Genomic DNA, 24,295 nt, shown 5'->3' with positions numbered 1-24,295 from the left:
TTGAATACTCTGCGTAGCATGCAGTCCAAGTGACTTGTAGGCTTTAGAGGAAATCATTTCATAATGCTTTCTCCATGACAATGAGTTAGTGAAAATAATCCCTAGGTCTTTGCAACTGGGTGATTCATTGATTATATGGTCATTTATGATGTACTGAGAATTGAATTTACGATGGAAGCTCATGAATACGAATTTAGAGAGGTTAAATGACAGATGATTGTTAATAGTCCAATTAAATAAAGAGTTGAGGTCTTCTTGAAACTGCTGTGTGTCCAGTATGGACACACAGCAGCTTCAAGAAGACCATTACTTCAGGGGCGATGGAGAAGGCGGGGGAAGGGGGGCTATTAACTTTGGCATAGCTACACAGTGGAGGTTGAATCATGGGGGAATGCCCCTAAAGAGTAACTTTAATCAGACCTTTAGTGCTGGTCACTGTAAAGTGTTAGTAATAATAGTAATAATAGTAATAATATTTCACTACTATAAATGACTGTTCTATTAGTCAATTAGAGTAATTGACTGTTCTGTTGGAGTGGCTGACTGGTTGTAGATCAAAGTCATTAACGTGACAAATAAAGAGCTACGTCTAATATTCTAATTAAAGCACTGCAATGAGTAGAAAGTAGCTAGCCCCACCCTAACTGGGCGTACTAATTAATTATTGAACAAAATTACGCGCAACATGGGTCAAGGGCAACCAAGAATTACAGAACTCAAGGACATCACTCTTACAGGAGTACTAACCAAGGGTATAGAATTAGGACGAGGTGCATATGGACATGTTTTCAAAGTGAAATATCGTGATCGAAATCGCAATGAAACTTTTGCCGCCAAGGAAATACACCCTCTCCTGCTACAAGGAGCCAGTCAAGAGGAAAAGGAAGTGATCAAAAATAAGTTCATAAAAGAAATTCTGTACTGTAGCGAGATTTGTCATCCAAACATTGTTAAGTTTGTGGGCGTGTACTACTCAAAAGAATCCGGACTGTCTGGTATACCAAACATGGTAATGGAATTGATGGAAGACAGCCTTGCTTCTTTCGTGGAAAAAAACAAGTCAAAGATTGCCACAGACACAAAAATGTCTATTTTATTTGATGTATCCTGTGGGCTAACCTATCTCCATACCCATATACCTCCAGTAATCCATCGTGACTTGTCTCCCAATAATGTGATGCTGACGAGCAAGCTGGTAGCCAAGATAGGAGATCTGGGAGTGGCTAAGGTGATAGATGTAGGAAGAAGGGGAACTAAAAGTACGTTGACTATGGCTCCAGGTTGTCAGGATTTTATGCCTCCAGAAGCATTGGTGCCTAACCCAGTATACAGTTTTCCAGTCGATGTGTTCTCCTTTGGTGGAATAGCACTCTTTGTGTTCAGTGAAGAGTGGCCAAGCCCATCTGCTCCAAAATTAAGAGATCCTCAGACAAATAAGCTTGTGGCCCTTAGTGAAGCTGGTAGACGTCAAGTGTTTTTAAATAAAATAGTGGGAGGAAATAAAGTTATGATAATAAAGCAGTTGGTGGAGAGGTGTTTGGATGATAACCCAAATATGAGACCTCTGATACAAGAAGTAAAAAGGATAATTGAACCACTCAGAGTGAGTAGCATACCTAAAATGTGTGATGGGCTAATGTACTTTCCACTAAACTCATTTAATTTTCTTAATAGTATGTCCTTAAAAGTTCCTATCATTGCGCATGCATGGTTAAGTACAGAGGTTTCTACTCATCATTAATAATTAATCTCCGTAGTAGGCTTTAACTCAGGCTGAATACTGTTACACGTCTTCTTCAGTAGTTTGCAAACATATTGTGGGTGGGTCAGGTCACTACCATTGTCTACATTGTCCATTACAAATCAATTCTTACTTGCTTACTTTCATTAAAAATTCATTAACTCAGTCAAGGTAGTGATATTTTTCAAAGTTAACATCCCTACCTAATTAAGTGATTCTAAATTTGGCTATATAATTCACAAAGAGATGTAATTAGCTGTGTTTCCAACAGACATGACCATAGCAAACAATGTATAAACAATAAAGCATGGATCAACAAATGGTGGCTATAACAATTTTTGAACATATTACTAGCTACGAGGCCAAGAAAGCCAGCACACATGTATAACTATATGATCACTTCTTACAAGCACTTTTTACATTATAGCTGCCAGCACTTTTGGCACCTCACAATGGCTCACATTCCTAATTTCTTCTTTTCACACATGTGGTTACAAAAACCAGTATAAAACACAAAATTCACAGCTAAATTGCCATGAAAGTAAGCATATATTAAGGACGTATTGTGGTGAATACACGTACCAAGTCTGGTGCGAATCTGATACGTATTCACAGAGTTATGGACAATTATTTGCATTAAAAACTTTAAAGTCTTATGTTGCTATTTGCTACCTTTAAAAGTTGCTTAATAGCTGCATCAGCCACTAATGATGTAAAAAATCATCAATACAGTGAGGAAACCAGTGATGCAGTGGGGATGATCATGATACATCTAATACTTCATAATTTATAGTTACTTCCAGAGAACTATTAACCTTGACTCTTTTGTAAATTTATTGCTTGTTATTGTAGAATCAGAACCTCACTCTTAAGGATTCTGGTGTTGCAAAAGAAGTAAGTAGTACAGTTTTATGTGTAGTCAATGTTACTACAAATGTGACCGGATCAGCAAAAAGCCTTTCCAATAATTGGTAACCCATAACTGGACTTGTGAATATGGTGCCATCCTATCATATTATATCCTTAACATACCACTATTCCATGCTTGGGGATCTGCGAAAGGGACTCCTTTTCAAATATTCCACTTCAACTCCTCATGGTTTTACCCTATCACCTTAAGATGTGCTGCATACAACGACCAATGGTGTGTGTGCTATGTGGGACTATGGTCCAAACAAACTATAGTGCAATATATTATTAATTGTTTGATCGATTCAGTATTGTAATTGAAGTATGGCCAATTAGTCAATTACGTGGATTATCCATTATCAATAATCCATTTAATGAAAAAATTAAATCTACCTCCCCACATTGCTATTTAAGTATTAATACATGAGAAACTATTAATTAAGTTTATGTGGTCTAACTGACTGATTATACTGAGGCAATAATTGGATATGAATACTTAGTCTATGCATGACACAATTCTAATACCCTGTTGTTACAAATATGTATCATAAATGTGGCCCCCCAAAGTTACCTTTGGTGGCAGTTTCTTTGTATTGTAGACTGAAAATTATCAATAACTACTTATTTATAATTTCGAACCCTGGATACCCCTTACTATACTGTAGTACAAAAACATATTCAGCTTTTATAATAACGTTATGCTTGTGTTAACTTTCCTGGTGTTTTTACATGATATCAATTGCATAGTATCAAATACTGCACATGTTATTGATTCATGTGATAGGCTGACTTTATGCAAATGTTTAATAACTTGGACATGGAGAAAGAGGTAAGTGGTAAAGCTTATATTATTGCAAACCTGTCACTATTACGTTTGCAGATAACAGAAATGATGGGTAATCCGGCAGCTTTTCAAGAGATGTTGCAATTTCTAGATGGGCAATCAAGCAATACTAAGGTGTATGTTTAGTTCAAAGTATTATAAATGATATGAGTAATTTTTCAACCTTCCATTGGCTCCTTATACTATTTACTTAGTATATAAATAGTTGACATACACTTTATATATACACGTGTACACAGTTTCAGAGATATGGACTTATGGACCACCCCTGGTCCCAAGGGGTTCGGATAACTGAGAATACACTGTACTTGTTTGTTGGTTTACTTTGTAATAACGTAGGTCTATTGAGCCCATGCATACTGCATCAAACAAAGGAATGGCACCAGGCATGCCATAAAATCAATTTTGCATCTGAATGTGTACCCAAACAATCCATTACTGAAAAATGAAGTGACCATTACGCTTCGTTTTAGCTATGTTCCGCCCATTGAACTGTACGAGAAATCAATCTATGGTCAGTACACATTCACCTGAGTCCCACCAAATATAGTACTATCAAAGAGGTGAACATGTGTTCACTCCCAATGGTTTTGTACTGGAACAATGTTTTCATGTTTGCATGTCTGAATTGTCTATACTGAATGTATGGGATATTTTTCAAGCCTCATTACTCGCTTGTTCTTGCCTGTATCAAAGCGCTGTTTTAATAACAGTTTCGGTGTTTAAAGGATTTCACAGTGCTACTAAATGTTTGGGCTGGCCCATGTAACAAGAGTTATTAACAAGAAACGAGGACTCAGGTGTAATTGCTAAGGAAAGTACGGGCGATACGCGTGATACATGGAGCTAGTCAACAGAGGGAAACTATACTGTAGTAGACTAAAATAAACTATATTGCTCTTAGCACACCAACGCCTTGTTGTTATTCTTACATTGTTTCCAGTGTCCACTATCGAAATTCATTGTATTGTGTGTGACTAGCATAAACAACATTGACTCACTGTTGAATCTTACCATTTTAATCCTTACAGAAGGTGTTAAAAGTGTTTATGAAACCTTAGGTTGTGTTTAACAATAATTATTTTAGAAGTACTTAGTACATAAGCAGATACTGAGTTTTTCTTTACAACATGAAGATACAAATAATGGCATTCATATATAGCAATGTACATGGTAATACAAGTAGGGATTGCCCCAAAGATTTTGTGTGCTGCCTAAAATTCCACCTTTAAAAATCATCCTAGAGACATTTTACATGGCGAAATTCACTTTTATAGAATAGTAATAGTCTATATAATATTATAATACAGCATTAAATATAACAAAACACTTACAGGTGGCCGGATATAGAATTTTAAAATTGCCAAAACTTGAATTTTAGTTTCACTGCCTCACTGCCTGCCTCACTGCCTGCCTCACTGATCATAGTCGCAAGGCTAAAGGCCCTTCAAAGCAGCGCACAGCCACCAGTTTACACCACAATAACAAACTCACCAGTGGGATGTGCCTTTTGGAGTTCCGAAGAGTATAGACCCTCTGCACCTTGTCTTTCTTTTATCTTCAATCAGGCTGCTTGTCTTCTTCTTCATCCAATGAAACCATATCAAGGCATTAATTTTCTGTATCAACACTTTCTTTAAGCAGACGCCACAGAATTAGTTCAGAGCAGGATTTCAGAAGCGCTTTAGTCCCAATGCTACTAGCTAGATATCTCAGCTTCATGATTGGGATCTCATTTGCAATAGGTTCATGACCACGCCCAACTAATAACAATAGAGTACGGAGACCACACCTCTTAACAATCTAGTAAACAAGATGACCTCACCCCTTATTGGTCTAGCTAGCTGCACACCCCTTGTCTGACTTGAGATATACTCTAATACAACAGTCACTTTAATACAACAGTCATGTGTGATATTCTAATAGAACAGTCACAAGTTACATTGTAGCTAGCTGTGCTGCAACAAAAAACTAAACAAACTAGTATTTTTAAAAATTGTTAATTTAAAAATGAAGTAGGGATCTATGCAATAAAAGTAGTGGTTTTAAAGTACTATAGTTACATATTACACAATGCTAACCTCAATGTACATACTTACTGTGGTTGATATTACATTACTGTCATCCATGAGAGTGCCATGCATTAATAGAAGTATTACTAATACTGCTTGCCTTTCCATTTATAGCCATCACCACGTCCCACTACTACCACATCCTCCACATCAACTACTTCATCAAGTACATCACCTTCAGGGACAAATACCAGCCCTATATCCTCTGGTAAGAATTGTATTCGGTTTCTATCCTAGTTCATTATTGTGATCTCTATTGTTAGGGTTGGGAATGGATGCAATGATGCAGCGACTAAGTCAGAATCCTCAGTTGATGGCTCAATTCATGCAGGTAATAAACTGTTCCTTTCCACATTGTGTATAGTTCGTAATGTCTCACCTTTAGAACCCCATGTACCAGCAACTACTACAACAAATGTTATCAAATCCTGAGATGTTTCAGGTATACAATTATAAGATGCATAACTTCTTACATAAACTTACAACAGGCAGTGATTAATCATCCCATGATGGCTAACAGCCCACAAACAAGAGCAAATGTAAGTAATTTAAAGTTCAGCAAACTAATTATAAATTAATAACGTACGATCCAAACAATGAAATGTAGCAAAACAAAGTCATGATGGTATTATAACACATATCTATGTGTGTGAAAAAATACATGTAATGGTACGTTTTGTTCAATGATAAAGTGGCATATCACAACAAATGAGCATTTTGTGTACTTTGTGATACAGCTATAGCACTCCTTAGTTTTTTGATATAGGCACAGCTGTAGATGTAATCTTTTGTGACCTTTATAGCCATTTCTGCATTGAAAATTTGTCACTTTGGCATTATTTTACATTGCTAAAATATTAGTAGTACTACTCTAAGAAACAACTTAATTACGTTTGAAGTGAATAGCTCATTCCACTCCAAAGCTATGATCATTTTATTTGCTACAAAATTCATTCTTCTTTCGGGGATAAATAATTATTACCAATTGGCAGGTAACTTTATAGAAATAAGCCCTCAGGGAGATAAAGGCATAGTAATTAAATTTCTGACAATGTAAAATGGCTGTAAAAGTCATCAAAGGTCAAATCTGTGATGGCATTATATCAAAGATAACTGTCATAATGAGTGCATTTCATGTGGAAAGAATCATAATGTGACAAATAGCACATTAATCATACTATTCTGCTCTATAATACCATACCTGTTTCACTTCCCGTACAAAAGTCTCAATAGTAACAGTGAAATTTATCCCGTATTTCTCTGACAGCAGTGAAAAAGTTGCAATTGCAATTTCATTGGCTAGAATTTATGTTAACAATGTAGCGCCAATTAGTGTTTAGTACATAGTGACAAATTGCGTACATAGCAAAGATAATGCACAGCATGCGTATATGCAGCGAGTATGGTATTAACTGGGAATAGCATGGGTAGCAGTGAAATTTGGGATAAATACCACTCTTGTTGTATTGGAAATGGTAAATTTCACTCGGCTTCGCCTCGTGAAATTTATCCCCCATTTCCAATACAACACTCGTGATATTTATCCCAAATTTCACTGTTACCCATGCTATTACTAGTACTAATAGTACATTTCCTTTTTCACTATACTTTTTATCACATGAATCCAATAATTTTTATTATAATGGTACTGTCTTAATGTTTTGGTATAGCATAGTTATGATATAATACACATCAAGAGTTCATTATGAACCCTTGTACATATATACACTTAGGGCTGGGAGATTATATTGATTCTGGGATTAATCGTGATTGTCTCTGAACATCGTGATGTTGATATGTATTATAAATAATCGTGATGTTGTGACATCACATGTAAATGTGTAGTAGTAAATTCAAAATAGTGGCACATACTGTTGTGGAAGAACATGATCCAGAAAAAATGCCTATATAGTTCTGAGTCAGTTCATTGCATGAATAAATTTTACTACGTAAAAACTTACCTATTAGAAACCGTAGAATTTCTATAAATTCATTATGCTATCTGTAACTACCTATACATGGAATTAATTGTGTTGAACAAATACACAATTTCACTATGTATAAATATTTCTTACAAAGTTGGGCATATACAATGTCATTGATGCATGTAAATTAACATCGTGATAGTTATCATAATCGTGATATGTTACATCCTACAATTGTGAAAGTAGCAAAATGTCACATCGCTCAGCCCTAATAACGCATAATAATTCTGTTAGAATATCATGTGACTGCTATATTAGAGTATCTTGATCTCGCTACTGTTATGAAGGTATCCCATATGATAAGACAAGGTCACTGTGGTTTGCTTTTTGCTTTTTTTAACATCGTGATAGTTATCATAATCATGATATGTTACATCCTACAATTGTGAAAGTAGCAAAATGTCACATCGCTCAGCCCTAATAACGCATAATAATTCTGTTAGAATATCATGTGACTGCTATATTAGAGTATCTTGATCTCGCTACTGTTATGAAGGTATCCCATATGATAAGACAAGGTCACTGTGGTTTGCTTTTTGCTTTTTTTAACATCGTGATAGTTATCATAATCATGATATGTTACATCCTACAATTGTGAAAGTAGCAAAATGTCACATCGCTCAGCCCTAATAACGCATAATAATTCTGTTAGAATATCATGTGACTACTATATTAGAGTATCTTGATCTCGCTACTGTTATGAAGGTATCCCATATGATAAGACATGGTCACTGTGGTTTGCTTTCTGCAGCAAAACTACATAATTAATTCGCCTGTCTACCTTCTCTGCTGTAAGCACTTCAAATAAATTTTGTGGTGTCTTGATTTTCTCACATGAAAAGATTGTGATGATAAAAAAGGAAACTGAAAAGTAAACACAAGGTACGGAAATTGAATAGTAGTCCTAACCCCACTGTCACCTAAGTTAGTTAGTGTTGCATACTTGAAGGGAGATTGTATGATGCATCATTTAGTAATTTAACTGTAATCAGGCATTTAGAATTTTGTAAAAATTGATACTGAGAAGCAGATTTGAAATTAGTTAGATGCACTTTAACTCTTCCACAAATGTACTTTCTGTTACATAACATATTGTATGTTGGTTTTAATGGCATCATTTTTGGATGCTATTTGCTTTGGGGTCTCTACTTTATGTTGAATCACTTTTTTAATGTATCAAATTGTCAGCTGAAATCTTGTAGAGGACAAAAAAAATCTGCTGAATTTTTCATAATGCCTGTGACAGGGGCAACAGAGAGGGGGGGCAAGAGGACCCCTGTGAAAAAGATTATGGATGGGCTTAGCCCCCTAAAATTATCTATAGAGAGCCTCAATAGCATCAATAATTCCAGTTACTCTAATAGAGCAGTCACGGTATTCTTCAGAGGAACAGTGTAGCAAGCTACGTATGTGTAGTTATAAATAAGGAGGTGTAGTTGGTGGAGGGCAGCTGTTGTCAGCAGCTGTACAGGCAGTTAGCTACCTTTTTTGGTCTTCGACTTACAGCTAGGCCATGTCATCCCATGGCTACACCCCCACCCCCCCTAAATAAAGGTGTCTCCTCCACCCCTGACCTAGCTGTGATACTTATTAAAGTGGATATATTACTAATACCAGAAGAAAAATAGTAGTATGTCATATATACCATGGGTCACATGACCAAGAAGCCAGTGTGTCCACGCCAATGAATTATTAGCAGATAGAAGAATAATTGCACACTTTTTCATGCATACTTATAGTTCTATATTCAAATGAGAAGATTTAAACAGTGTGAATACCCTTCACTATTGGGAGCAGCCACACACCAATTCCTCCAGAAATTCCAGAGATTCATGCCCCTCAAAGTTCATCTTGTTTTTTTTGTTTTTTTTTGTTTTTTTGTTTTTGTTTTTTTTGTTTGTTTGTTTTGTATTTTTCACACACTTAACAAAAATCACTACAAACTCAAAATTATGGATAATCTGTTTCAATTAAATTTCAAGCACATGCATGAAGACAAAAATTACCTACATATCAAGCATTTACAGAGTTATGGACAATTATAGGTACAAAATAAACCTAATTTTGTCACCCTACTAATATCAAGAGTTTATAATAAGAGGAGAGTATCGAACTTCGCTATACCCAGTGAAAAATGAGCCCGTAAAGTCCTATGGCCTCGATCAAATGCCATGCTACCGACTGTTGATTGCTGACTAATTACTTGCGCCGCGTGAAAGATACCGGGCGTGCTCCTTTTACGCGCGCCCATAATCTTGTGTACAAAATGGCACGTGGTGGTGGACGAGGTCGAGGAAGAGGTACCGGGAAAGGCAGGAAAGCTCACGACAAAGAGCAGCAGCAGTCACGAACAGCTTCACCAGCAAAAAAACGACGAAGGCTTACAAAAACTCAGGGTACCGAGTCGAGTGACGGGAATGGGGTAACTGGTTGTTCTAAACAGCGCGCAGCGAAGAAGACGAAGACAGTAACACCAATGCATGACAAACAAACTGTTGTCGAAAGGAAGAAGACCAAGAAGAGCAAAACAAAGACGATGAAAAAATCTGACAGAGATAGCTTGTTGCAATCACTACAGAAAATCGATGACAAGATTCTACGCTGTGAAATTGTTGCCAAGTTAAAAGCAACTTTTGAAAGTAATATGTTGTTGATAGAGTTTACAGAAGTTGTGTGCTCAACCGAACAGCCGCTGCACGGTTTGATGATTCATCACCAGCGTTACTTTGCAGCAATGTATGTCTCCTGCAAGAAACAACAGGATGCTTACTTACAATTCCAAATTGACTGGTTTAAATATTGCAGCGTTTTTCTTCTCAGTGAAGAGCATTCTTTACAAGATATTGATTATCATGAATTGTCGGGACATGAAGTAAGTGCACTTAGAAACACATGGTTGGGGTTTGCAAAAGCTAATGGTGTTCCTGTTCCACGCTGTAACAAAGTTATGATGACCATATCATCTACAGTCTATCATTTTTTACTGGATCATGTTTCTCGGTTTCAGCAGAAGTTTCTGCAGCCTGAAACCATTACAATAGAAGCAGATGATGATGGCGTTTATTACCGCTTTGGGGGAGCAACACTTTGTAGCATGCTACATGGTTTGTATAAAGATATCAAGCACTGCTCAGATAACTGCAAAGATAGTCTTTCTCAGAAGATCACTATTTTGCAAGCCATGAACGTTAAGGATAAATCTTGCATTCCTGGGTACTTACAGTATCGTGACAGAGGATTTATGTATTTTCCTGACCCAGTCTTCATACTGTACCTCCGTGAAGTTGATAGTATTCTAAAAGAAGTGGTCAACTTGAAGGGGCTAAATGAACATGGAGATGAATTGATCAAGGTAAATTGTACTACATTTAAGCATACTAAGGAAAGCCACCACATGAATACACAACAATGTTATATGTTGTTTTTTTAACTCAGGTTGCTCATGACACTATCAAAGCTGACCGTAACATTGAACAATCATTCAAAAATGCGTTATCACAGAAGATACCAAATCTTGATGTCTTCAGTGAAGGAACCGTTGAGGGCGTCTGTGAAGAATTTACAAGGAAACTATGCAATACCAGAATCCAGGAGTTCATCTCATCTACGAAACAACAATTAGCTACTAAGAAGGGACTAGCGTCAACTGTAGATGTCAACCTGAGGAGCACCTTATTAACTCAGCATACAAAATTAAGCACTAAATTAGGTACTTAAATTCTTGATTATGTTTAATACATACATTAGTAAGAAACACTTGTTATTGTTGTTGTTCTTTCTTTCCATACTTGTGTTTTATTAATGGTAGTTCCAATGTACCAATAGATTGGTCCCTATAACCTTTTCCTGCCTGATGACTGGTAGTACACTGTTTTACCAAATGGGAACACCTCGACGTTACATAATTAACTGCATCCAACTTCCCTCCAGCACTATATTTATACTGGCTGAATAGACTCTCAACAGCAGAACCAGATATACGGAGTGGGGAGATGAAATACGTTGGATATGTCTCTAAGAACCATTTCACAAAAGCATTAAAACTGTAAACATCTATCCGTAAAAGGTCCCACGCTACATAAACAAAAGAAACATAATTAACAACAGTGTACACAATGCCATCCTATTCGCATACTTTGCCAAGATAGAAACTCCTTCTGTGTGTTGCTGGTATGTGGAAACTGTGGATCTGTTGATGTAAGTATATACATTCATGTTGTAGTTTGACATACTGTAGATCACATACCATGCTCAAGGAGATCAGTGAGCCACCCAGAAAAATAGTGGTAACCTTTATTAATGTTCTTTATGACATCACAGTTTAGGCTTTGGACCCTTTCATGGCTAAGAAAGCCACACTCGAACAAATGATGACAAGCTTCCAAGTATTTAAGTGTTTCTGAAGTTTTCGCTGATTCCTCTGGTGTAGTGTTGTCTTGATGTATATACCAATGCAGCTCTCCCAACACTTGTTCTTGCTAATAAAATACCACTGTACATTCTACAATCAAAAAATAACACCATAACTTACCTGCATTATCTTCGCTGGTAGCACATTCAATTTTGTCCATGCATCTCGAAGACAATGTGTTTCCTTCAGCCTTGGTACCATCCTTGCACAGTTGAGTTGAGCTCGACCAATTTCTCGCTTATATAAGTCATCAATAGTATCCCATCCAAACTTAGGTTTACCGACACGTTGAAAATGTTTTGTGCCACTTGTCTTTGAAGAGAACAAGGCATTAATCATGTTCTTCAGCTAAAAAATATCAAATAATTATTACCATTAGGCAATACAATAGCTTACCTGATGTGATGGACAGATCAGCCAAAATATTCGATGTGGCGGGTTCCATGGGTTCACCATCCATGGCTCTACTTTAAAAATGTCGTCTTCACCTTCTGTTACTGAGTACACTCCAGCATGTCCATGGTTTCTTTTGATGACTGAAACATTTGGAGATGCACCATCACAAACTAATAAACTAGTTTTAAGTTCGTGAAATTGGAACAGGTAGATTGTCTCCATGACGCATGCCATAACAAATTTGTTGTCCACTGTTGATGGGCTAGTGAAATAGGGCCCAACAATGTCAAATTCACTAGTCAGGTCACGCCAAAGAAATTGTAAAATGTAGGATGTTTGCTGCACAGCTTCAGGTTCCTTCAGCAGTCGATAAATATCATTAAGGGAAGGCAACTCTTTGTGGGTCATTGCAAGACCCATCAACTGGTGACTGCGGGAATTCCACATCAGCTGGCATGCTACCTTTACTTCGTCAAATATAAGCGCACCATCTGATCTCGGTTCTTGTCTACCAGTTTCTCTGCATTGCTCTTTAAAAAGGACATAACGGGCAACTTGAGTTTCAATACACTCACTCCTTGCTCCTGGCTCATGCATGAATGCTCCAGTATAAGCCTGCAATGTGGCCTTTGATGGTAGTTGCAAGATCCCAAATCCTTTCAGTGCATCGTAAGCTGCACTGCTTCTGGTATATACTGCCAAGGCTACAAAATAACAAAAAATTTTTTTGTAAATTTGAGTTTATCAAACTCCTAATTTCTGCCACCAACCTTCCTTGCATGCATAATTTATTATTTATTTACTGCATACAAGAACAGTCTATATAACCTATTGAATCCTGCAGTGGCTTACCAATTCTGATGGTAATCATACTCCATCTGTTGCCGCGAGCACCCGTAGCTGAAGAAAAAACAGAGCAGAATAATTAACAGTGCAACAGAATAATATAGAAATTACCATTCTTGGATTGGTCACGCAGAAACTGCTGTTGCTGACGTTTACTGTCTGTATACCAGATCTCCTTCATAAGGTCACCCACACCATGCTCACTCCCTTCAAGAAAAATCTCATCTAAATCACCATTACCAATCCTTTCTACAAGAGTACACATCTCTTCATGTTGTTCATCATTCAATGTTACATCAGATTCATTGTACTTTTCCAACTTCCTTATCATGTTTGATCTCTCACTTTGTGCATTTGACTTTCTCCTTTGTTGACTAGCGGGAGACATGTAGGATAGTCTGGCACGTGATGACGACGACGACTGTCTTTTCAGCTTTCTACTGGGGCTCTCTTGTAAGGTGCGACGCCTTTGACAATTTAAATCAGTCACAAGTCTCTTACAGGCAGAGCACTGCACCTCACTAGAGCTTTTCTCATCGCTGGTAGCATTACTGGCCAATTTAAACCACAATTTGCAATTGAATGAGTCAACACGGGCAAATGGCTCCTTGGTTTGTCTAACGCTTAAAATATCAAAGCGCATTGCTCCATAGTAATGTTGCTTGTAGTGCAGTGGATCTATACCAGGACAAAACTTGTAACAAGGATCTCTACAAAATTTCTCACACAGTTCTTGGACATGGAAAACTGATTGAAATACACCAGATTCCCATTTCTTCATCAGTACATGCACCTCATATTCAAAACCTGTAATTGTCACTTGGATTCGTGATGTATAGCCAAACGGTGGATGAAGCATCACAGTACGCTGTGTTATCACTAACATAGAATTACCTGAAATATCCTGGACTGGTGAAAAGCACAGTTCTGGAAACCTATCAACTCCCAACTCACAAACTTCGTGGTGAAATGATTCAATCTTTGCTTTATCGATAATATTGCACCTTGGCGAACCCAGCTCCACGTTGTTACTGTCAGTTTCTTCACTTATACCTTCATCGCCGACTTCTATTCTAACGGTACGCTCTGACCCACCACTGCTACACATACCATGACGATGGTCATCAATTAGAACTTCATCGTCAGTCGTTTCTTCACCTTGACGAGCAAAGGACACTCGTCTAGAAGGAGTTTCATCCATCCTGAAACTTAAAGCGGACACATGCGGACATTCTCAAAGCCGCCCAAAACGTGTTAACTCTCAGCAATCAACAACTGGTGAGTTTACGCAAAATTACTGTGATATCCGGAATACTTTACGGGCTCATTTTTCACTGGGTATAGCGAAGTTCGATACTCTCCTCTTATTATAAACTCTTGCTAATATACAAGATTTAAAATAACAAGCTTAACTTTTATATGTAGTTAGCCACTGTATATATAGCAGTGCCTTATTTAGTGAATAAATTAAACAGCTATAAATAAATGCTTGATCAAGATATGTATTCTATTAGAATGGTCACTTGGCATAACAAAAAGTCTGAAAGGAGTTAGGCCAGGGACTAGGATTGTCATGTAGTTTCCATTTCCTTTAGTTTCTACCTTATAACTATATGATCATTCCTTCACAGTGACTTGGCTATATTGTTTTTAAAGCACCCAAATGAGTTACCATAGAAGTTATTTTCTACTGACTAACTATGAATTTGTACTACAATCTATAGCCATCACCATCCACTACTACCACAACCTCCACATCAACAACTTCTTCATCAAATACATCACCTTCAGGGACAAATGCCAGCCCAACATCCTCTGGTAAAGATTATATTCAGTTTTTATCCTCATAAGTGTGGTCTCTATTGTTAGGGTTAGGAATGGATGCAATGATGCAGCAACTAAGTCAGAACCCTCAGTTGATGACTCAATTCATGCAGGTAATAAACTGTTCCTTACCAGATTGTGTATAGTTCGTAATGTCTCACCTTTAGAACCCCATGTACCAGCAACTACTACAACAAATGTTATCAAATCCTGAGATGTTTCAGGTATACAATTATAAGATGCATAACTCCTTACATATACATACAACAGGCAGTGATTAATCATCCCATGATGGCTAACAGCCCACAAACAACAGCAACTGTAAGCAATATAAAATTTTGCAGCATTGTAACGTGTAGTTGTTAGTTGATGTCCTATAGATACTATACTGTAACTCGCTTTATTTTCATGCAAAAAAATTTTCGTTTCATGTAAATATGATTTACATGAATGACTGCTCTATTAGAGCAGTTCGATCTTATGTAAAAATTTTCGCGTAAGAAATTTTCGTACAAGTTTTGCATATGAATATTTTTTACAATGAAAAAAAGCAAATTACGGTACTAATGCATAGCACACAACTGTGGTGCTCATTGTAACATCAAAGACAGCTCTTATCAAGATACACAGAAATGTGTTGTGCAACCAAATATTATCAGTTGTTGATAACAGGAAGACCGTGATTTTAATGATGTGTAGTTCCATGCTCCCTCCTCAAATTGAGACACTATTATGGTGCATTTTTAAACCTTTGGTATAACATAACCTAGCTACATACCAACTTTTGATAATATTCCCTCAAAATTCACCATATTAATTTTTATTCTTTTTCTTCTTTTTGCACTTTTAAAATCACTGTAACATGCTGAAAATTTTGCACACATAGAAGCACATAAATTACATACATTTGCTAAGCTATGGACATAAAAATTATTTTTGTAATGCCCATGGGGTAACTGCATATGGAAATATTAACGTAACCAATGCCTTATAGTGATAACAGGGTAAGAGTACTCTAATAGAACAGTCGGGTGGTAAAAATATCTAAGAAGAATTAGAATCAGGGACCTCATTCCTAACTGTCAAGATCATAATATAGGCATCCATTTCATTCTACTTTACAAAACTTGTAGCCACCTTGTACATATGTGAAGGTTATAGTTTCACAACTCAATAACTATGCAAGTCTGGATTTTTCTATGACTGCTGTAATAGAGTGCAAAGGTAACTGTTCTAAGTCATTTTTAATAACACAGTAAAAGATGCTGTCATGAACTCTGTTAAACCTGTAGGAAATATAACGGAGACAGGTAAAAGCAAATGTAAGCCCCAAGATGCCAGAATTGGGACTCGCAAATACAAAAAGTTATTCTTTACCTGTGAAACTTGTGGCCTTCATAAATAGACAGAGTGCAAAAGTTGTGAAATCAAAAAGAAATGACAGTGATGACATTTAATGCCAACCAGGTATGGCACAGCCATCATTATTAGAAATGATTGATGAGCATTGCAGCTATTTTTTGGCCACCACTTTTGATTTCCCATCTTTATAATTAGGCACTCCTGCATAAGCAAACCTTGCTTGTCATCCCAAAACGTGTGAAGCAATGTCTTATTGAGTATGTGGCACATGCATAGCTATATCAATCGTCCTCACTTGTACACATGCAGATAACGAGTTCTACTGTCACTGCATCAAATATGCTGGCAGCGTGTGTACTGTATCACAGTTCTGCAATTTTCATTGTATTAATTGTCCATGAAAACTTATTCCAAATTGAAGAAAAAAATTTTTAAAGTATTTTATTATAGTACAAGTATCACTACCTTGCATGCATGCATGCATTTACATAAAATTGTCTAGTTCATGAGAGATACATATACCTTAGCTCAGACTCTTTAGGCTGTTTTGGGTGGGTAATAACTCCACCTTGCTTTCTAATATACTCCACGCCTTCAGGCACATGCTCAAAATATAGGTTTGTCCAATGAGTATGCATTTTTAATGTGTAGCAATGTAATGAGGGTGTTTATTTTGTCACATGAGCATGCATAGTTGCCATAGTGCTAATATAATCACGAGAAAACCAGCCACTTTTTTTGAATCTACAGCAGAAACAACATGAACCAGGTATGTAATCTGAATCTATATATATAAAGCTGAAAAGCTGTCTGTCTGTCTGTCTGTCTGACGGTCACGCTGCTTACTCACCAGACTTGGCGCGAATCGACATAGTCTGTGCTGATAATGAAGCACTCATCATCCGCCTACTCTAAGATTGTTATCACGAGTTCACGCGTGCTTCCTTTCGGTCTTTACAGCGCGTAGAAGGCCAAGGTGTAGAGAAAACTTGAGCAACATTCCTTTGAAAACCACAGCACATACTGTTCAAGTGGTAGAACGCCTGACTAGCGTGTAAAAGGTCGTGGGTTCAAATCCACGTGTTGACAGATTTTTTTTCTTTCTATTCAGTAACTTTTTGTGAACACCTTTTTAAAACACGACTTTTAGCTCATCATATCTTGGCATGCAAAGCACGTATCGAGGCGGGACTTTAGCGAAATTAAACGCCCATCATCTGGCAACTCGAGTGTTGTTGTAGCAAATCAATACGTGCTTTTGTTCGCTCTTTATAGGGCGATGAAGGCACTGGTGTAGGGAAGGATCACTGAAAAGTTGAGCTACATTCCTGTCAAAACCACTGATAAACAACTGTGGCGATTTGTGCACCTCCCTTAACCCCAAGTTATTATAACCAGCCAGGGTTCAATCCCCGCCTAGGTCATAACTTTTTTTTTCACTTTTGGGACCTTTTTGATGCACCTTTTTGCTCTATCTGTTCCATGCAAGTCTTCATCTACAAACTCTTATGATCAGTTTTTCAGCACTGGCACTGAATTACCTCACATAATAGGGACTCTTATAGCACTTTTGGGACAGGGCAGACAAATTGCCAACATATTTGTCCATCTGTGTGTTGGTCCAGTGTGTTGTATTAGAGTAGGTAAAAGCTTCTTTCACCAGTATCCAGAATATCTACATCTTTGTTTTAAGCACATAGGTGTGCACTGACATGAAAAACTGTTTGTTCAGACTTACCTCAATACTGCTGTAGTAATAGGCAGCTTGCATGATTGAACAAATACTACTGTGCATTTGAAAAATGATAATACTGGAACCATGCAGATCCATAGTTTACACCGAGGAACTGCATCTGACCTGGCACAACTGTTTCACTTACATGCTTTCACTCTAAAGATTCATACATTACCTTATTGGTCAATTACACTGCAGGTGTTTCAAAACTGGGTTTTTGTATGGCAAGAGGTATATGTGTCACTGCAACATCAGAACTGAAAGTGCATAGGACAAGTTCTGAACTTTTGCTTGCCATGTAGTAACTATAACTGCAAATTGTGTTGACTTTAAATTATGCTCAAGTTCATTTCTCTTTGTGACAGTCGGTAAGGTAAACATCAAAATGTAGAAACTGAAACTGTACCGTGTGTACACAACCTGTATGTAATGTAGGGTATACTGTATACAATTGCCTTAGCTCGCATGCAGTTTAACTAATTAGCTAGCCTTGCATGCATGCTTCACTATAAATTATTATGTACTGCATAAGGATCATGTACTTTAAAGCACTATCGACATACATGCTACACAGCAAATATAGGACACTAATATTTATGCTTGGTTCCCAATATATTAATTATTGTTGCATTAGTTCTCATGTAAAGCAGCAAAGGTTTCGTTTGTTCTATACAGCACGTTGAAGTCACTGGTAGGGAAGATGCACTGAATAATTAAACTACATTCCTGTCAAAACCACAAACAATAAACTTTAGTGTTTTGCATCATTAATGACATAAGAAAACCTCATGCTCTTTAAAAAATGTGACATCACCATGTACCCAACATAGCTACATTAGCAGTGCTGGTGTTTAATGCTTAGTCCCTCTTCGTGGCATTAAAATGTTTAATGTGGAGATGGTCCTGCACATAGGGCAGGTACCAATGCTAGTGTAATATAAAGTAAAGTTTAAAGCAGAAATTTACAAACCTGAAGGCCCCAATCTGTAGCGCACAAGTGAAACAAGGGCACTACTAAGGGTCTGAGGGCTTATAAATTTCAAAGACTCCACATTGTGCCTGTATAACTATTATCAAGAGTAAATAATAAGATTATTTACTCTTGCTATTATGTGTATCACAAGGTATTGCCAGTGGTGCATAGGAACCCGCCGATTATGCTGGCATAATTATGAGCATAATAGGTGCCTGAAAGCATTGAGCATAATGTTAGCATAATAGGTAGAATATTTGTGTAATAGTATGAATTCTAGCTTATTAAAATAGTTATCACAGAAAGATCGATATACTCTAATAGAACAATCAGTAACTCTAATAGAACAATTAAATAGCTGACTGTTCTATTAGAGTATATCGATCTTTAATGTGATATGTAGTAAGTTAGTGCTTCAGCCACTTATCATTTATCCATAAACTGAAAATTATTAGCAGAGCATGAGAACTGAGGCATAAATAATTGAGCATAATTTGAGCATAATAGGTAAGTATTGAGCATACATTTGAGCATAATAGGTAAATTTTTGAGCAGTGCAGCATAGCATAATAGGTAAAATTATGAGCATAATCGGCGGGTCCCTAGTGGTGCATCTGTTGAATTTGTCTAGCCATCATCATCATCTGCCACTACCACACCCTCCACATCAACAACCACTTCATCAAATGCACCATCATCAGTAACTGATGCTAGTTCAGCATCCTCTGGTAAGAATTGCTATATAGTTTCTATCCTAGTTCATTATCGTGGTCTCTAGGGGGAATGGATGCAATGATGCAGCATCTAAGTCAGAACCCTCAGTTGATGGCTCAATTCATGCAGGTAATACTACTCCTTGTTATCTGTAGTTTGCCATGTTTCACCTTCAGACTCCAATGTACCAGCAATTAGTACAGCAAATGGTTACAAATCCTGAACTGTTTGAGGTACTACTCAAAACTTAATACAAAATGTGCACTTATACGTATGCTTGTACAGGTGGTAGCTAATCATCCTATGATGGCTAACAGTCCACAAACAAGAGCAAATGTAAGTGCATGCATGTAACTTAAAACAGTGTTTATGAAAATTTTTACAAACTTTTTTTTTGTTCAGGTTGAAGAAACGAGGTCTAGGGTAAGTGTTTATTAATTGGAGTGATATTGATTATATACTCTGTGACCACTTGCATGTAGCTTCAAGATCCAAAGTTCCGTCAAGCATGGACAAACCCACAAGCATATCAAGCCGCAGCACAGGTATATCAAGGCCTCCAACAACTCCAAGACATGGGGTAAATAACATCACTTTTGTGGGACACTTTCATTTTTTTTTTACTGTAGCATAGATAATAGTGTACCAGTGTCTTCATCCTCTGGTTCTGTGTCACCATCCAGTACTAACACTACAACTGCTAACTCAACTTAGAGAAGTAAAATATATGCAATGGATGTATGTATGTGCCAGTAAACACTGCTATACTGCTACACATGCAACTTTGTTACGTGCTGAGGTGCTCCTTTGAAAAATTCAGTAAAAACCATCATTTTATTAACGTGCTACAAGAAGCGATACAAGGAGTCAATATATATATATATATTATAATTATCCTACAGCAAATATCTATCTTCAGCATCTGTTTATTGGGTTAGGTAATCCAAAAGCTACAGCATAAGCTGTATAGACCTTCAGTGCTGGTCACTGTAAGGCTCTAATAACAATAATTAATAATGTTAGATTTCTTATGCATTCAATAAAATATTTTTGTAAATGTTGAATATTCATGGATGCTCGCTTGGAAAAATATAGTAAACAACTGATTGGTCATTGGAGAAAGCTCAAGATTTGAATTTCACAGTGTATACAAGGTAGTTGTTTGCATCCAAATATTAGGCCATTGGATTCTAAAACTACAGGTTGAAATCGTTTACTTATAATTCCCATAACTAGTTTTGGTATAACATTATTATTAGTCTCAATATGGCTTTTAGGGTTTCACTCCTGGAATCATTGCAGAGTGGCAAATCTCCTAGAGTATCATAGAGCATGGAACCCCTCCAACCTGTAATATTACCATACAGAAAATAAAATCAAAATGATGGAATGATGACATCATCACAATAAGACACAGCAATGCTGGTCACATGATCTAGGCCTTGTGTGCACATTAGTATGAAAACCTAATAAAGAATGACACAACATGCATACAACAATATGTTGTATGTGCATGACAAGCTATCAAGTGTTAGTGAAAAGTGTTAGTCAAAACTTGTTAGCAGCAATGTTTCATAGTGATGGTATCTTCATATTTAAATAGAAAACTGAACAGTAGCTACAAGGAAGATTCAAGATTCCCCCAGTGCGGCCAAGGGTGATACTGGTATGCAGTTTTAAATCAAATTACCTATAAAAATGTTGATTGAACACTTCAATGCTAGGATGACAGTACATGATCTGAATCAAATAACAAATTTTATGGAGACTTGACCATAATTATTTTGTCAGACTCCGCAACGTGTATACGTATTAAATATACAATTTAACTGGTATATATTTTGTTGGTGTGAACAAACTGCAGTGGCGGATACAGGGGGGCTGCAATGGTTTCAGCTGAAACCCCTTTGAGAATAGCGCACGCCCTTAATTTATTTACAACTCGCCGTGTGGGTGATAAAATCTTCAAGAGTTATACATAGTGTATTATATTAGGACTTTTTCTACTGGCGAAACTACATGCTTTGTTGAGTGGAATCCCCTCTGAAATTTCTAGATCCGCCACTGAACTGGTGTAATCTTTTCACACTCTTTACACAACCTTTGAAATATAATGCTAGTCTTGTTGAGTTTGGGGACTCCTGCAAAATAGAACGTTGAAACTTTGAAAGCTTTTGGTAACCCTGCATGGAGTTTGGTTGAAAACATAATAGGGTTCTGATAATGCTAGCATTAATAAACTAGTCAGCTCATTATAATCCATTGAGCCATCTCAAACATGTGTATCTCAGATATAGGTACAAGGAAAGGTCACGTTTGACTTATCAGATAAAGACAAGAATGTTGAAACTACATCAATCTACATCTTTATGTTGTCATGTGACATGGTCATGTTGTGAAACTGGTTCATACAGTCTTGTAGGGTCAATACAGTCACCCCTTCTCTCAGCATCCTCTGCTTGTATTGTCACTTTGATAATCACTATAGTATGTTCACGTTGAGCTGAACCCTGAAAAACAGCTAAAAATTAAAAGTGGGTTTTTTCTCAACAGAGTTAACATTTCTGCCAACCAGATGATTATTGGTAACAGCAAAGGTGTCAACAACAGACATGTACGGTTTGGCTCCATTACAAGTTCGGGAAGGGGCTCTAATGGACACTGTACTTATATGGCTTCTCCATAGGAAATGTATTCTGAAAATTTTGACTGGCCGTAAATATTATGTCAAACATTTGAACAACAAGATTTTGAAATATTTTTAGCGGATCAAGCAGTACTACAAATGAGCCAAATTTCAAGATCATGTGTAATTGCATCCATGAGTTATTAAATGTTTTTGAGGATTCAGCTCAATGTGAACATACTATAGCAGCATACCCATACTCATAACTGACCATAATATATAATTTGTCATCTCAATTAATCCTCAGTGCTTCTCTCGATCCGTCACTATTTCTGCAACCAGCGTAACAAGGTTTACATGATTGATGGCTGCATCATATGGGTAAATGCTTAACATGTTTGTTGCAAAACTTGATGGAACATTTACATACTCTACTAGAACAATCTGCTCATCTCCACATGTGCCATACTAGCATGCAGTCAGGTGTAATTCTAAATCCTTTGTTTCTTTGATGGACTGTTACTTACAAATTCACTGCTTATAACAACCACAATGCATTATTTCGCTTGAACCCTTAGAATGGAATCACCTTTATGTGTTTCACTATATAATTACTAAATTCTTTATCCCTATTAAGCAGTTGTTACACCTAGTTGCATCCGGTTACAATCAATAGCTGATAATATCATGTTTCAGTGTTTGTAGCCCCATCCGTCTGCATGTACGTCATAATATATAAGGTTACTGCAATTAAATTATCACTGTACAACAATAATACATGGATGTTATTAGTACATAAATAGGAGAATTATATAGATTTTTATTAACCCTTCACCCTGTTGGAACATTAAACTATCAGTTTCTTATACCATATCAGCACATGCATTCGCTGACCTCAGCTATACTGTACGTATGTAGCATAATGTATATGTAATGGACTGACTTGAACATATACGTAGCTATGCTTCTGAGCTATATCAGAAACAATAAGATTTCTTGTCTAGAGATAACTACTTGAAATTACTTTTGTTTGATTTATAGTAAAGTTTCATTTATTGCATGCCTTAAGACCACAGAATGGCTTTGAAGCCATGAGAAATTGGAATTAAGTTTACAATCAATAAAAATAGAGGCTATAATGTTACAAAAGTCCAGTTCTAAGTTAGATGGTTAGCCTTTTTATTCTTGAAAATGAATACCTTGTGAAGCTCTGTCTATTTAGCCATGTGTCTCCAATGCATGATTAATGAAACACATTAACTTGAAGGCATTCCTTTCAGTATCACATCTCTAGGCACACCACTTTGTATTTCACTAGTTTCATAGTAAGCTGTAAACATCATACACTGGTCTTGGCTTAACATATACATTGCTTTTCTTTTTAAGTGCAAATGACTAAAGTTTGAGGGTAAAATCTGTGAATCACTGATATACCAATAGTCTACAAAAGTGTGCTTATAATCTAGTAATTCACAAGTAAAAGTTTCACAAATAGAATCAAATGTCTAATTGTTTGAAATGTGTTTCCATTATATTCTATGTATGTATACACCTGGGTTGCACTATCATGGATTTGAGTATGTATATGTTTTACTGCCGGACACGTAATGCAGATTACTTATTTTCAAGTTACAATTTATCATAATTATTATATAAAAATTTACAAACTGTTACAGTAAATCTTTTTATGTTATAAGTGTTCAATTAGCTTTTCTTGCACCCATCGTATTAAAATTTGATAACTACACAAGACCAAACTAAAGGAACAGCTATTAGCATGCATCTGAGCTTGAGGCATAAACTTAATTACCTTCATTCACAATGGCTCACTAGCCTCCTAAGATCTTACTCTTCACT

General features: G+C 36.7%; 3 protein-coding genes across 4 annotated transcripts; 2 read left to right on the top strand and 1 right to left on the bottom strand.

Annotated features, from left to right (window-relative positions):
- Nucleotides 1–652: 652 nt before the first annotated feature.
- On the top strand, nucleotides 653–20,662 carry LOC136245782 (ubiquilin-1-like). 2 transcript variants are annotated; one of them, XM_066037254.1, is made up of 19 exons: nucleotides 653–1,603; nucleotides 2,594–2,635; nucleotides 3,435–3,479; nucleotides 3,531–3,608; nucleotides 5,681–5,774; nucleotides 5,830–5,897; nucleotides 5,952–6,008; nucleotides 6,055–6,105; nucleotides 14,929–15,022; nucleotides 15,074–15,141; nucleotides 15,196–15,252; nucleotides 15,299–15,349; nucleotides 19,730–19,826; nucleotides 19,877–19,941; nucleotides 19,989–20,045; nucleotides 20,098–20,148; nucleotides 20,215–20,235; nucleotides 20,295–20,392; nucleotides 20,442–20,662. In XM_066037254.1, the coding sequence occupies exons 1-19, from the start codon at nucleotides 686–688 to the stop codon at nucleotides 20,524–20,526; spliced, it is 2,097 nt and encodes a 698-aa protein (XP_065893326.1). In that variant the 5' UTR covers nucleotides 653–685; the 3' UTR covers nucleotides 20,527–20,662. The 2 variants fall into 2 exon arrangements, with proteins under 2 accessions (XP_065893326.1, XP_065893327.1); XM_066037255.1 differs by lacking the exon at nucleotides 2,594–2,635.
- On the top strand, nucleotides 10,308–11,369 carry LOC136245763 (uncharacterized). Its single transcript, XM_066037240.1, has 2 exons — nucleotides 10,308–10,903; nucleotides 10,987–11,369. Exons 1-2 carry the CDS (start codon nucleotides 10,499–10,501, stop codon nucleotides 11,266–11,268), a joined length of 687 nt encoding a protein of 228 aa, XP_065893312.1. The 5' UTR covers nucleotides 10,308–10,498; the 3' UTR covers nucleotides 11,269–11,369.
- Nucleotides 11,257–14,530, bottom strand: LOC136245762 (uncharacterized). Its single transcript, XM_066037239.1, has 7 exons — nucleotides 13,316–14,530; nucleotides 13,211–13,258; nucleotides 12,359–13,062; nucleotides 12,083–12,310; nucleotides 11,798–12,029; nucleotides 11,687–11,740; nucleotides 11,257–11,625 (listed from the first exon to the last, which is right to left on the bottom strand). The coding sequence occupies exons 1-7, from the start codon at nucleotides 14,403–14,405 to the stop codon at nucleotides 11,312–11,314; spliced, it is 2,670 nt and encodes an 889-aa protein (XP_065893311.1). The 5' UTR covers nucleotides 14,406–14,530; the 3' UTR covers nucleotides 11,257–11,311.
- Nucleotides 20,663–24,295: the final 3,633 nt, after the last annotated feature.

This window comes from Dysidea avara, chromosome 15 (assembly GCF_963678975.1).
Source record: "Dysidea avara chromosome 15, odDysAvar1.4, whole genome shotgun sequence".
NCBI classification, from domain to species: domain Eukaryota; kingdom Metazoa; phylum Porifera; class Demospongiae; order Dictyoceratida; family Dysideidae; genus Dysidea; species Dysidea avara.
This window is presented reverse-complemented; position numbering and strand designations above follow the sequence as displayed.